Source organism: Furipterus horrens, unplaced genomic scaffold (genome assembly GCF_987537825.1).
Source record: "Furipterus horrens unplaced genomic scaffold, mFurHor1.1.pri manual_scaffold_5, whole genome shotgun sequence".
Lineage (NCBI taxonomy): Eukaryota > Metazoa > Chordata > Mammalia > Chiroptera > Furipteridae > Furipterus > Furipterus horrens.
Genome location: NW_028327175.1, coordinates 66,544,247 through 66,558,150, shown reverse-complemented (window position 1 = coordinate 66,558,150; position 13,904 = coordinate 66,544,247). Strand labels below are relative to the sequence as shown.

At 33.5% G+C, this 13,904-nt stretch overlaps 1 protein-coding gene across 2 annotated transcripts in view; it reads left to right on the top strand.

The window, feature by feature from the left end:
* Positions 1-13,904, top strand: part of CHD1 (chromodomain helicase DNA binding protein 1) — an 82,336-nt gene that overhangs the window by 25,228 nt on the left and 43,204 nt on the right. For both annotated transcript variants that reach the window (XM_090276522.1, XM_090276523.1), the window contains exons 3-10: positions 3,967-4,168; positions 5,138-5,263; positions 7,070-7,134; positions 8,992-9,141; positions 9,283-9,551; positions 11,804-12,029; positions 12,416-12,516; positions 12,708-12,886. In XM_090276522.1, the coding sequence (XP_090132648.1) occupies positions 3,967-4,168; positions 5,138-5,263; positions 7,070-7,134; positions 8,992-9,141; positions 9,283-9,551; positions 11,804-12,029; positions 12,416-12,516; positions 12,708-12,886 (1,318 nt within the window). The remainder of the gene's footprint in view (positions 1-3,966; positions 4,169-5,137; positions 5,264-7,069; positions 7,135-8,991; positions 9,142-9,282; positions 9,552-11,803; positions 12,030-12,415; positions 12,517-12,707; positions 12,887-13,904) is intronic.

The window sequence follows — 13,904 nt, the reverse complement described above, 5'->3', positions numbered from 1 at the left end:
AGTGAGCATGTGTACTGTGTGGCCATCACATTCAAAATGACTGAGTGAGTAGAGCAACGAATCTGCAATAAATTTTGTGTTGAGCTTGAACATTCCTCTGTGGGAACTATTCAGATGATTCAGAAAGCTGCACCTGGTGATTGGCAGCTTCATCACAACAACGTGCCTGCTCATACATCACATCTTGTGCAGCTTTTTGACAAAATATTGGATCACCCAGGTGACTCAGACCCCCCACAGCCCAGATTTGGTGCCCTGCAACTTCTGGCTTTTCCCAAAAGTAAAATCACCTTTGAAAGGGAAGAAATTTCAGATTGTCAGTGAGATTCAGGATAATACAACAATGCAGCTGATGGTAGTTTGGAGAACCGTGTGAGGTCCCAAGGTGCCTACTTTGAAGGGGACTGAGACATCATTGTCCTATGTGCAATGTTTCTTGTACCTTGTGTCTTCTTCAATAAATGTCTCTTTTCCATAGTACATGGCTGGATACCTTCTGGACAAACCTCGTATATCTTTGATTTTTTTTTTGATTATATATATCTCCATATATCCATCAAACATATTGAATTCTTTAGTGCTCAGCGTACAGAGGGCAACAAGTAAAAATTCCAGTGCTCTAGAAACATGGTAGAATATCAAAGGTGTAGGATACCAAAAGAAAAGGAAAACTTTTCCAGAGAAGGAAAACTCTGACTCCAAAAAACCTCCGCTGCCTTGCGGCATACCTCTTCAGGGGAAAGGCTAAGGGAGTAAACCCCGACAGAAAATCCGGAGCCGGAGTCCCTAAGGCGGTTTGACGTTGTAGTCAACACCGGCAACTCCTGCGGCGCACCTGAAGCCAAGCTGTATTGACTCCGTCTTTCCCTTGGACCCTTCAGCTGCGAAGAGAGGGGGTGTCTGCTGCATGGGCAACAGCAGACCCTCCATATCACCCTGCCCAGGCTCTGTAGCTTCAGCGTCATCGCAAGATGTCGATTCAACACGGGAGGAGACAGATACCATGTCACTCCCGAGTTGGACTGCACAGCCATTCTCGGCGGTGCAGATAGACTCTTAAGAAGCTACACCATCGTCTCTCGAGACGGACGGCTGCCGCCGCCGAGGATACCAAAAAAAAAAAAAACCACACAAAAGAAAACAAAATTACAGTGATTATTACATAGTGTTCTCACCATGTAGCATACTACATGGAAGTTTTAGGAGTGCTGAGGAAAGATGCCTAATTTAATGTTGGGTTGGGAATGGAGTCAAGAGATATTTATTGGAGAAGTACTGTGAAGTGAGGCTTAGGTAGGAATTATATTGGGGGCGGGGGGGATAATTGTGCGAAAGCAGAAAGTAGAAAGAGAAACTGGCTCTCAGAGAATTACAAGTAGTTTGCTACTGCTAGACCTAAGGGTTTAAGTAGAAAACTGGCAGAGACAAATTCTTGAAAGGCCTCATAGGTGTTTGGACTTTGTTACAGAAACAAACACTTTAAATTTATAAAAGAAAGTTACACCATGATCAGACTTCTGTTCTAGAAAGAGGATTTGCAGTGTGGGCTTAGATAGAATTACTTTATTAGGAAAAGGCTTTTCACCTATTTTAGCTCAAAATTTCGTTTGAATATAGATCTCTGCTCTCCTCCCCTGGACCTGTATATATTTTTCTTTCAATTTTTAGGGTTTTTAAAAAAATGAATTATGTAAAACATTGACATGGTTCAAAAACTGATGACTTACTCAATCCATGTTCCTTCTACTCCCTTCCCTCCCTCATCTGTAGGTAGCCATTTTAACTTAATTGTTGGTTTATGCTACCATTCTTGTTGTTGTTGTTGTTGTTTTAAGTACAAGCAAATATATACAAATATTTTTTCCTTCTTATACAAAGTAAGGTAATTATAAACACTATTTTGTGGGGTTTTTTTTTGTTTTTTTTCCCTAACTATATCTTGGAGATCATTCTGTTATGGCATATTAGATATTCCTTACTTGCTCTTAATCCTACTAAAAAGAACTAAGTAAAAAATACTTTATACTTCTAATATTTAAGGTAAAGACATTCTAATAATAAACCTATGTCATTAGAGTAGCTTAGATTCAGGCTGTTTGCCTTTATCTCCAGGCAGAACTATGTCTGTCTAATAACAAGGAATTTTGACTAGCCCATTCTGAAGGGCTAATCAAGGTGTAATTAAGAAGATAGACCCACAATTGCCCCCCAGATTCAGTCATTCATTCACTTATGTACTTTTCAAGTATTTGTTGAGTAGCCACCTCTAAAAAGTACTGTGGTAGACTGGAAAAATAAGCAGTACCTTCAAAAAGCTTATAAGCAATTCAAGAGACCCCCTCTGCCTAGTTATTTCCTGGAGAATTAGTTCAACTGTGCTTTTTTCTAAATGTTTCACTATTACTGTACCAGACTTGGTTGTATCTTCAGTGGTCCCCATACATCTGGATCCACTATCTTAAATACAGCACAGAATGGTATTTATTGGTTGACGTGACTGTCTCTCTGTAGCAGGCTAGAAGGTCTTTTAATGGTAAGGACAGTCTTATCTCAGTCTTCCCAGTGCCTAAAATGGTAGTTCTTCGTTAAGTTTATTGAATACGTATATGTCTCTTATCTATCAGGTTAAAGGAGAAATGAAATTGTGTTTAAGGAAAAATATCTTCTCTATAATACTTGATGAAATGTCAAGGAATACAAGTAAAATATGGAGAAAGATTATTGTTGTTTGTTTATTTAATTAAAAGGCACTATGCTGTTTTTGGACCTTAGAACTGTTGTGACCAGAGGGTAGAAATTGTGGCAAGAATAATTTTTACATCATAGTCCTTAGGAAGCAAATTTTTGTTTATTGCTTCTATGATGAAAAAATTCCACTAGATTTTTAAAATATGTATATATTTGTTTGCATTTAAGCGTTTTAATTTATATCACTTTTGGAATCAAAAGTCTTCTTGCAGACTTTTGTGTCTATTAAACTCCTTGCTCTTAAAAAGGAGAAACTACTTTTAGAGAGGAATTGCTTTTAATATTGAAGTCTGTTTTCATAGAGTAGTACCTCCATCTAGTGGTTTTTCTGAAAACTACAGGAGACAGAGTTTTTCCATAGATAAATTGTATACCTGTTGTTTCTCATAAAGCCAGATGAAATTACATATAAAGCTGTCTACCGTGTGTATCAAAATTTTTAGTCACTAGTTTTCAACAATTCAGATGTGAGCACCATGTGACCTTGGGGATAATAATTTAAACAATCAACTGTTTAGTTCAGACCATATCTAGGCTTCCCCTGACTGAAATTAGTAATGGAGAAAATGATAGTTTCTCAGTTAACTATTAACTGCTTTCATGTGTGTGTGGATGGAGGTTAGGAGAGATTGTGAGAATTTGCTATTATTTCAGATGTATTACTGTGGAATCATGACAGGGTTAATGATTTTCTCAGAGAAGCAATTACTGATTTTAATTTTTAGTACATTCTATTTTATCAGAGCCTAATTATAATAAATCACACTTCCCTGGAATGATAAACTATAGATACAAACTTAAAAACAAGTAGAAACTACATATTTAGTTTCTACCTGCTACTATGAGTTTTCAGCACATTTTTTAACCTTTCTTTCACACAATGTCTATATTTACTGTAGCTAAACTAGCCTTTTAAGCATATCCCTGTGGCTTAAACTTTCCAAGTTTGTAGCCCAGAATTCTGTACTTGGTAGAATCCGCTCATTATCTTGGAAGAACTTTGTAATCTGATTGCTTTTATTTTGGTCCAGACTACAACATCTATTAACCATATCAGTTATTACTATAGATTAACATTAATTCCTTTTCCTGTTGTTTGGCTATCGAAAGTTGAAATATGAAATAAAGTTTAATGATTTGGGGCTTTCCACTGACTTTTAAAGAAAGATTACATTCCTTTTGAATTTTATTTGAAATCTGTTTATTTTCTAATTGCAGCCAGTCGGATGATGATTCTGGGTCAGCTTCAGGCTCTGGATCTGGTTCAAGTTCTGGAAGCAGTAGTGATGGAAGCAGTAGCCAGTCAGGTAGCAGTGACTCTGACTCTGGATCTGAATCAGGCAGTCAGTCAGAGTCTGAGTCAGACACTTCCCGAGAGAACAAAGTTCAAGCAAAACCACCGAAAGTTGATGGAGCTGAGGTAATAAATAAAGTATCCAATGGAAGGTAGATTTATAACATTGACTTTTATAGTGCTCTTAATCTAGCTTTTAGTAAACATTGATTTTAAACATTAAAATTTACTTTCAGTGATTGTCAATTGTGGTTAAATATCTGTGGAATGATTGGCTTGGAAGAGAATCTGTAACTATGAAACAGGAAGTACAAAATAAACACAAAATCTTTTCAGCCTCCTTCTGAGGCAGAAATTGAGTTTCATAAATATTCAGTATCTAACATAAAAATTAAAGACTTTGTGAGATATTTTTGCTAATCCTACAGTGTCTGATCTCTACTTGCAAGATCTTCAAGGAGACACTTCTGTTGCTAGTAGCAGGAGCACTGCTTCCGTAAGATACTTGATAGAATAGGCTAAGGGTCATTTGGTTTGTAAAAGATACTACAAGATTTAACAAAACTTGTTTAGACCTCATAATAGTATAAAGTAGTGTTACTTAGAGTCCCATTCATAGGATGCTTGGACCAGAGTCATAGGATGCTCGCATCAGAATATAAATCAACATATAGCCTTCTTCATTGAGAAAATATGCCACCAAAAAGGAAAAGGTGCTTAGTAACGTAGTTGATTTACATTCTGACTTAAGCTCTTCATGTTCACCTCACACCAATTAAAAAAAATAGACAACCACTTTGAGTAACACTAGTGTCTCATTAATTATCACTTTGTTTTTGAAAGTTATACTTGTAACACCAAAGAACATGTTGATTAATATTGTATATCTATGAAGCTTATATAAATTTTTTATATACAAGTAAAGCTCAACATTTCAATTATATTTCATTAATATTATATATAATGTAAGTAAGGAAGATAGTCTTAATTTATTATTTGGAGGCAGTGAAAATGGTGGTGCTGGTTTTCAATAAAAGAACTTCATTTCAGTTTTTGCAAAACTTGATCCTCCACTGCTTCATATTTCTATTATAGTTTTGGAAATCTAGCCCTAGTATTCTGGCTGTTCAGAGATCTGCAATGCTCAAGAAGCAGCAGCAGCAGCAGCAACAACAACAGCAACAGCAACATCAAGCTTCATCTAATAGTGGATCAGAAGAGGTGAGTTTTCATTAAAGCTACTCTTTTAAAAGTAGACATGATGCCCAGTCATCGAAGTAGGTAGATACTTATGAAATTATTAGAAACAAATGTTTTTAAAGGATAGGAGGTAATTACATTTGATTATGTGTATCAAGAATCTTGAAATGTGGACTTAATTTATATAATAATTGTACTTCCAGGGATTAATCTAAAACAAGCAATGGAAATTTATGTGCATTTGCTCATCAAAGCAAAACTGGAAATAACCTAAATGTGAATACTAGGAAAATACACATACACAAAGACATATGTATGCATGTACACATATATGAATTAAAAATAATATACTTTTTAAGTCATATTTGTATGGGATGTTAATAGAATCCTCAGCATATTTTAAAAGAATGTGCTGCAGCTGTAAACAGTACACTTCTTGTGTACATGTGAGCACATACACATGGGTGTTTTAAGGATGGTTTCAAAGCCTGCCTAATGGGGAAGAAAAAAATAGTAAAATTTTGATATATCAATGGTTATGACTCCTTTTTGAGGCCATACTAGATAATAATAGTGGTCTTCAGAGTTAATAGATTTTTTCCAATTGCAGGTTGACTTTCAATATTATATTTGTGTCAGATGTATCGCATAGTGGTTATACATTTACATAACTTACAAAGTGATCCCCCTGATAAGTTTAATACCCACCTGGCATGATACATAGTTATTATAATATTATTGACTGTATTCCGTTTGCTATACTTTACCTCCTCATGACTGTTTTGTAACTGCCAATTGGTGCTTATTAATCCCTTCACCTTTTTCTCCCAGCCCTCTAATAACCTTTCCTCCCATCTGACAACCATCAGTTTGCTCTTTGTATCCTATGAGTTTGTTTCTGTTTTTATTATTCATTTATTTTGGTTTTTTTAGTTTCCGTGTAAAAGTGGAATTATACGGTATTTGTCTTTCTCTGTCTGACTTATTTTATTTAGCACAGTACTCTAGGTTCATCCATGTTGTTGCAAATGGTAAGATTTCATAATTTTTTTATGGTTAATACTCTGTATATATACCTCATCTTCTTTATCCAGTTATCTATCGATGGACGCGTAGGTTGCTTCCATATCTTGGCTATTGTATATATGAAATGTTCCTTTTTGTTTCTTTTTATGGCTTTATTTTTAAAGTCTACTTTGTTTGATAAAAATGTTGCTACCCCAGCTTTTTTTCCATTTCTATTTGCATGAAATAGCATTTTCCATCTCTGTACATTCAGTCTGTGTGTGTCATTTGACCTGAAATGGGTCTCTTGTAGGCAGCGTAAGTGTCTTTATTTTCTTATCCATTCAGCTGTCCTGTGTATTTTAACTGGAGCATTCAATCAATTTCCATTTAAAGTAATTATTGATAGTTATACAGTGATTGCCATTTTATTTATATTTTTTATCTTTTTCTTAAAGAAGTTCCTTTAACATTTCTTGTAATACTGGTTTGGTGGTAATGAACTTCAGTTTTTTCTCCCTTTTGGTTTTAAAGTTCCTGTTGAGAAATCAGCCTACAGTTTTATGGGAGATTCCTCGCATGTAACAGAGGTGATAGGTTTTAAAGTTTTGTACAAAATGCCAACATTGTGATATTTACCTAATTTCAGTGGTTGTGTTGTGCTAATAGTCTAAATATAACAACAACATGGGGGAAAAGAGGTTTTATAGCTACTGTTACGAGCAAAGCGAACTTTAAATAGTATGATAAGCAAAAACTTGTATAATGGTTAAATTGTGATCATTTAATAACATTAATGTTTGTGTTGTTTTATTTTTACAGGATTCTTCTAGCAGTGAAGATTCTGATGACACATCGAGTGAGGCCAAAAGGAAAAAACATAAAGAGTATGTCATTTTGTTCAATTGATTACTTACTCTCATATCAGGAAAATCCTAATTGATTCTGTACTTCTTTTTTATTACAAATTATTGCCAAAAGTGTACCTTTGCAATTTCTTAGCTCATGGCATTTTATTCCGTTATTTTTAACCATTAATCCTTATCTTTCTCTGGTGACTTAAGGTTTTTATGCCACTTGTTTATCTACTATAACCTCTCTCCCTTATGTATTTTCAAACTTCAAAGATGTGCTTATTCATAATGTCAGAAAATCTTGACTTGGGTATAGGGTATAAGGGATCAGCTGATGATGGATTTTGAGTGCTTCTGGTAATTTGTGTTAATAGTTGTCCTCACTATTCATCTGCACATAAAATTTACTTACTCTATAGAACTCATTTAGGAACTCAACAACAATTTCTTAACCCAGAAAATGTTAAAGAGTACTTCATATTCTCAATTCAGATACTAGATGGTCTGAGTGTTTTTTCTCTCAGTATTTCAAAAACATTTTTCTGTTGTCTTGTCTTTTACATTTCAATTTTATTTGATATTTTATGCTTTTACTTCGGTGCATCTAGCTTTGAATTTGTTATTTATTCCACTTTATGCACTTGATTTTATGCATCTTAAATGTGAAGACGCATATCTTTTAGTGTCTGAAAATTTAGTCATTGTATCTCTAGACATTTTCTGTAAGCCTGGTACTACTATTAATAGACGTTAAGTATTGTTTTTGTCTCGGATCATATACTGTATGTTGCATACATCTATTGGATCATCCATCCTATCCTCCATGAATTCTACCTTATCATGTTTTTTATCCCTTTGTTGTCGTGCTATAATCTGGCTAGTTTTCTCAGATCTGTCTTCTAGTTTACTAAGCACATATTCAACTACTGTGTTTCATCAGTTAATGTAACTTCCCTCGAATTAGTAACTTCTAATTTAAGCATGAGTGCAAGCAAAGAATATTTTTAAAAATGAGTAATTGGGGATGATGGATAGACTTGCTTGGATACAAAAATTATAATTTATATCATAAAAATATAAAATAGAGATTTTCATATATTCTGTCTCTTGTTACTGTTAATGTGTAAACTCTAAAAAAAATTCAAGATAAAAAATGTTTGTTTCTTTACTGTGTTTTTATTATAAACCAAGTCTTATAATATGTACTTGTTTATGTAACCATTAACAGTCATTGATGCAAGAGATGCAGAGCAATGGGGTAGAATCAGTGACGCAGGCAGAATATAATGTGTATATATAAAACTTAACGTGTACCTTCCATTTGGAGTTTATTTTATGGCAGAATATTAACATGTGCATCGAATATTTTTTCTATACATGTTGATTAGTGATAAATAGAATAAAGATACTAATAAAGGTAATAATTGAATGTTAAAATGGACTGATTTTTAACAAAATATTTTTGTAATCTTTAATTTTTTAATGAACATGTACTATTTTTTAAAATCAGTTTTAAAGGCTATATTTTTAAAATCACTATGTTCAGAAAATTGAAAGAGATTTGAATCGTTTTTATGTTTTGTGCTCTTTAAATTAGCATACTGTGTTTTCATCCATAATGATAAAATAGCATTTATGTATTTGCCATTCATTGAGGTATAAACTTAAAGGATTAACAAAACTACAGTTATGGGGAGAAATCTATGACAAATATCTTCTGGCATTTTTCTTTTTCTACAGACATTTAAATGTTTTTAATATGTGTGAAAGGAATGGTATTTTTAATGTTAAATAGACTGCAATTTTTTATTTTCTTATTTTTGTATTTTATTAGAGATAAAATTTGCTTTGTAAGTATAAATAAGCATAATTCATATATTTTCTGTACAGTGAAGATTGGCAAATGTCTGGGTCAGGATCTCCATCTCAGTCTGGTTCAGATTCAGAATCAGAAGAAGAAAGAGATAAAAGCAGTTGTGATGAAACAGAATCTGATTATGAACCAAAAAACAAAGTTAAAAGCAGAAAACCTCAAAATAGGTAAGTGTAGTATGTTGTTCTTGGTTTATGCTGAAAATTGTTGATTATAGAACATATTCATTCTTTTTGCATATAGTTTCTCAGTTATGGTTTTATGCCAGTGTTTATGTAAAATACCTATCTCCCCCTGGTCTACCCTAGATCTAAGTCAAAAAATGGAAAGAAGATTCTTGGACAAAAAAAGAGACAGATTGATTCATCTGAGGAGGAGGATGATGAAGATTATGATAATGATAAAAGAAGTTCTCGTCGCCAAGCAACTGTCAATGTGAGCTATAAGGAAGATGAAGAAATGAAAACAGATTCTGATGACCTACTTGAAGTCTGTGGAGAGGATGTTCCTCAACCGGAAGAAGAGGAATTTGAAACAATAGAACGGTTTATGGATTGCCGGATTGGGAGAAAAGGAGGTACTTTTTAAAAAACATTTATTGTTTGGTGGTTACAATAATAATACTAGATTCGACTTGGCTGGTGTGGCTCAGTGGGTTGAGCACCAGCCTGTGAACTGAAAGGTAACTGGTTCAATTACCATTCAGGGCACATGCCTGGGTTGTGAGCCAGGTCCCTGGTTGAGAATGTGCAAGAGGCAACCGATTGATGTTTCTCTCCCTCTTTCTCCCTCCCTTCCTCTCTAAAAAATAAATAATATCTTAAAAAAATAATAATATTACTACTAGATTAAATAAAATACTTCTTGAAGATTTTTCAATTTTGAAAGCCAAGAGAGTAGATTTTCTTCTGTTTTACTTATTTATCATAAAATATACTTTGCTTAGTTTGAGTGTTTTTTTCCCAACAAATATCCATTTGACCTCAGTTCATATATTGCAGATAATTAGAAAGTTTTTAACCTGTGTGCTTGAGTTTTTCTGTTCCCATGCCTAAATAATAGTTATTTAAGTACATACTTTCTTGGGGGGGGGGGGGCAGATTTGCTGGCTCGCTTATTTATTTGTTTATTTATTTGTTTGCTTTTATTTTTTTCTCCCACTAAAAATTTTTGTTTGATTTTCTATTATAGTTGTCCCACTTTTTTCCCCATTGCTTACCCCCACCCTGCCCACCCCTTCTCCCAGTCAATCCCTACCCTGTTGTCCATGTCCATGAGTCATTTATACATGTTCTTTGACTAGACCCTTCCCTTTCTTTCCCCACTTCTCTCCCTCCCAAAGAGTAAACAAAGTCTACTCTTTGTTTACATGCCTCTGGTTCAGTTTTGCTAGTTTGCTTGTGTTGTTCTTTAGTTTCCTGTATTAGGTGATAGCATATGGTATTTTTCTTTCTTTGCCTGGCTTATTTCACTAAGCATAATTCTCTCTAGTTCCATCTATGTTGTCACAAATGGCAGGAGTTCCTTCTTTCTCTCTGCTGCATAGTATTACATTGTGTAAATGTACCACAGTTTTTTGATCCACTCATCTACAGATGGGCACTTAGGCTGTTTCCAGATCTTGGCTATTGTGAATAGTGCTGCTATGAACATAGGGGTACATAGGTGCTTTTGAATTGGTGTTTCAGGATTCTTCAGGTATAATCCTAGCAATGGAATTGCTGGTTTAAAAGGCAGTTCCATTTTTAGTTTTTTGACATACTATCAATTTTACAAATGATTTGGGTATTTCTTTTTTTTTTAATGTGTTTTGTTTTACTACAAATATGCAGGTTATTTTTAGTTATCTTGACATGCATTTTTCTCCTTTCTGTATTATTGAGATAAAATCTATACAGAGCATTGTATAAGTTTAAGGTGGATGGCAAAATGAGTTGTATGTATTGTAAAGTCATTACCACAGTAAGTTTAGTTAACATCCATAATCTCATAGATAACAATTTAAAAAGAAAAAAATGTTTTCTTGTCATGAGAACTTTTTACTCTTTTAGTAACTTTCAAATATACCATACAGCAGCATTAACTGTTAGTCATCATGTTGTACATTATATCCCTAGTACTTATTTATCAGTTTTGAACTTTTTTACCACTTTGATCATCTTCCTCTTACCTCTGGTAATTATAAATATAATTTATTTTTCTATAAGTTTTTTTTGTTAGGATTTCATATATGAGATTGTACAGTATTTATCTTTTCTGTCTGACCTATTTCATTCAGCATAATGCCCTCAAATTCCATCCATGTTTTCACAATGGCAGGATATCCTTCTTTTTATGACTGAATAATATTCATATATATGCATGTGTGTATATAGCTATATATTCTTTATTCATCTGTTGATGGACACTTAGGTTGTTTCCATTTCTTGACTATTGTGAATGATGCTGCAGTGAACACTGAGGTACAGATATTTCTCTTGACAGTGATTTCAGACATGCATTTTTTTTTAATGATTTTAAATTATATTGGTTTCTAATGATCAGTCTCTCAGTCAATAGTTATTGTAAATTGCTGTATGCTCTTAGATGTGCTGCTGTATTTTGACCATGTTTATTCTAATTTTAAAACAGAGGATTAAATTAGATAATTTTTCTGTTTTAAAATTCTGAATTTATTATCTTTGTGTAATATAACTTTACATAAATTTCTGTGCACTGGTAGTTTACTCATATAAGAGAGCATATATTTTTCTATTCTTCAATTTGTTAGCTGAATGTAAGTATTCCTATAACAGAATTATAGGGAATGTATCATGCTTTCTTTTTCAGCTACTGGTGCTACTACAACCATCTATGCAGTTGAAGCAGATGGTGACCCAAATGCAGGATTTGAAAAAAACAAAGAACCAGGAGAAACCCAGTATTTAATTAAATGGAAAGGATGGTCCCATATTCACAATACTTGGGAGACAGAAGAAACCCTTAAGCAGCAGAATGTTAGAGGAATGAAAAAATTGGATAATTATAAGAAAAAAGATCAGGAAACAAAAAGATGGTAAATATGTTTTGTATTATACTTAATATTTTTATAGATCAAAGATTATTACCAAAGTTTTTATTAATAAGGAATACATTGTCAAGAATCAATTGATAACCTAAAATAACTTATTTATGGACTTATTTGTATTTCATCTTAAGGTTAAATTTCTTAGGACTACCCATAATTAAATCTTTGACAACAGTCACATAGAATGCCTTATATATTATAAATTTTTAAAATTGAAAATTATGCTTTATTTCTACTTCAGTTTCTTTATTGTTTAAACTGTCTCATGAGATAAGTGGCAAAATGGGAGATTTTGTGCTACTGATAGTTTTTGGGCGGAACAGGTTATTTAGGAGAAATTCTGAAGTCTGTACCTGGATTTAATAATCTTTCAGGTTGAAAAATGCTTCTCCAGAAGATGTGGAATATTATAATTGCCAGCAAGAACTTACAGATGATCTACATAAACAGTATCAAATAGTGGAGCGAATAATTGGTTAGTAATAATTGATTATAATTAAGCATCTAAAAAATATTTACTGCTTACACATAACACAATAATTTGCTTTTACTATATAATAGAGTATTATAAAGAAATGACTAATTTTTACTTATAGTTTTTACCAAGAATTGTTTGTTGGATAAGTTTTAATGTAAAAATACATATGTATCTGATTTATCTCACAGCTCATTCCAATCAAAAGTCAGCAGCTGGTTATCCTGATTATTATTGTAAATGGCAGGGTCTTCCATACTCAGAGTGTAGCTGGGAGGATGGCGCTCTCATTTCCAAAAAGTTTCAAGCACGTATAGATGAGTATTTTAGCAGGAATCAATCAAAAACCACTCCTTTTAAAGATTGCAAAGTGAGTATTATTTGACATTTTTAATTATTGATAATGTATTTATGCATTATAAATATTGCAAACCGAGGATAGTTGGATCCTGATTTCAGATAGGCTAAGGAAGAGAACTACTTAGTAGATCTTATAGGAAATGATGTTCCTCTAATTACTGTGGGATCTTAGATGTGGCACTGTATTTTAGCTTTGGTGAGTGAAACTGTGTCAGAAAGATGATAAATTCGTGCTGGTAGTTATAGTTGTGGTGAGCAAGTTGGGGAGACCAAATAGAGACACCCCTTGGAAACTGGATGTATATGATTGGTTTAAAAATTAGCGAATACATTCTTTGATGGTAGGAAAGGAAAAGAGGTATATACCGGTAAGAAGTTATCTTAATATGAGGTCTTTGTACTTCAGGTTATTTTTAGTGGTAGTTTTGGAGTCTTAAGTACCACTAAAATTTTTCTTTTTATTGAGCATTTTTTTTCTTTTATTAATTCTGGAGAGAGGGGAAGGGAGGAAGAAAGAAGGAGAGAAACATCAATGTGAGAGAGAAACATCAATTGGCTCCATCTTCCATGTGCCCCAACTCGGGACCAAACCCAAAACCCAGGCATGTGCCCTGACTGGGAATTGAACCTGCAACCTTTCAGTTTGCAAGACAACTCCCAGCCAATTGATCCAGACCAGCCAGGGCTAGAATTTGTTTTTTTATTATATGATTGAATTAAATTTATAGTGATAATTTAGAAATTGGAAATCAAATGGGAGGGTAAGCCAGTTTTGTGGTTTATTTCTAGGTGAGGGGTGGAGCAATGGTTAAAGTGAATGAGTAACACAGCTCTTGTTTATGAAATACACGAGATCCAAATCTTAAATATTTCACAGGAACTTAATTATCTCTTTAATTTTTTATTCAAAAGGAGGACAGAATAAAGCACTTCATATTATTGTTATAGTAATAGAAAACAGTCTTCTTTCTTTGAATCCTATATTTTGAGTCAGTGGAATTTCTGAGCTTCATGATTTGAGATGGTAT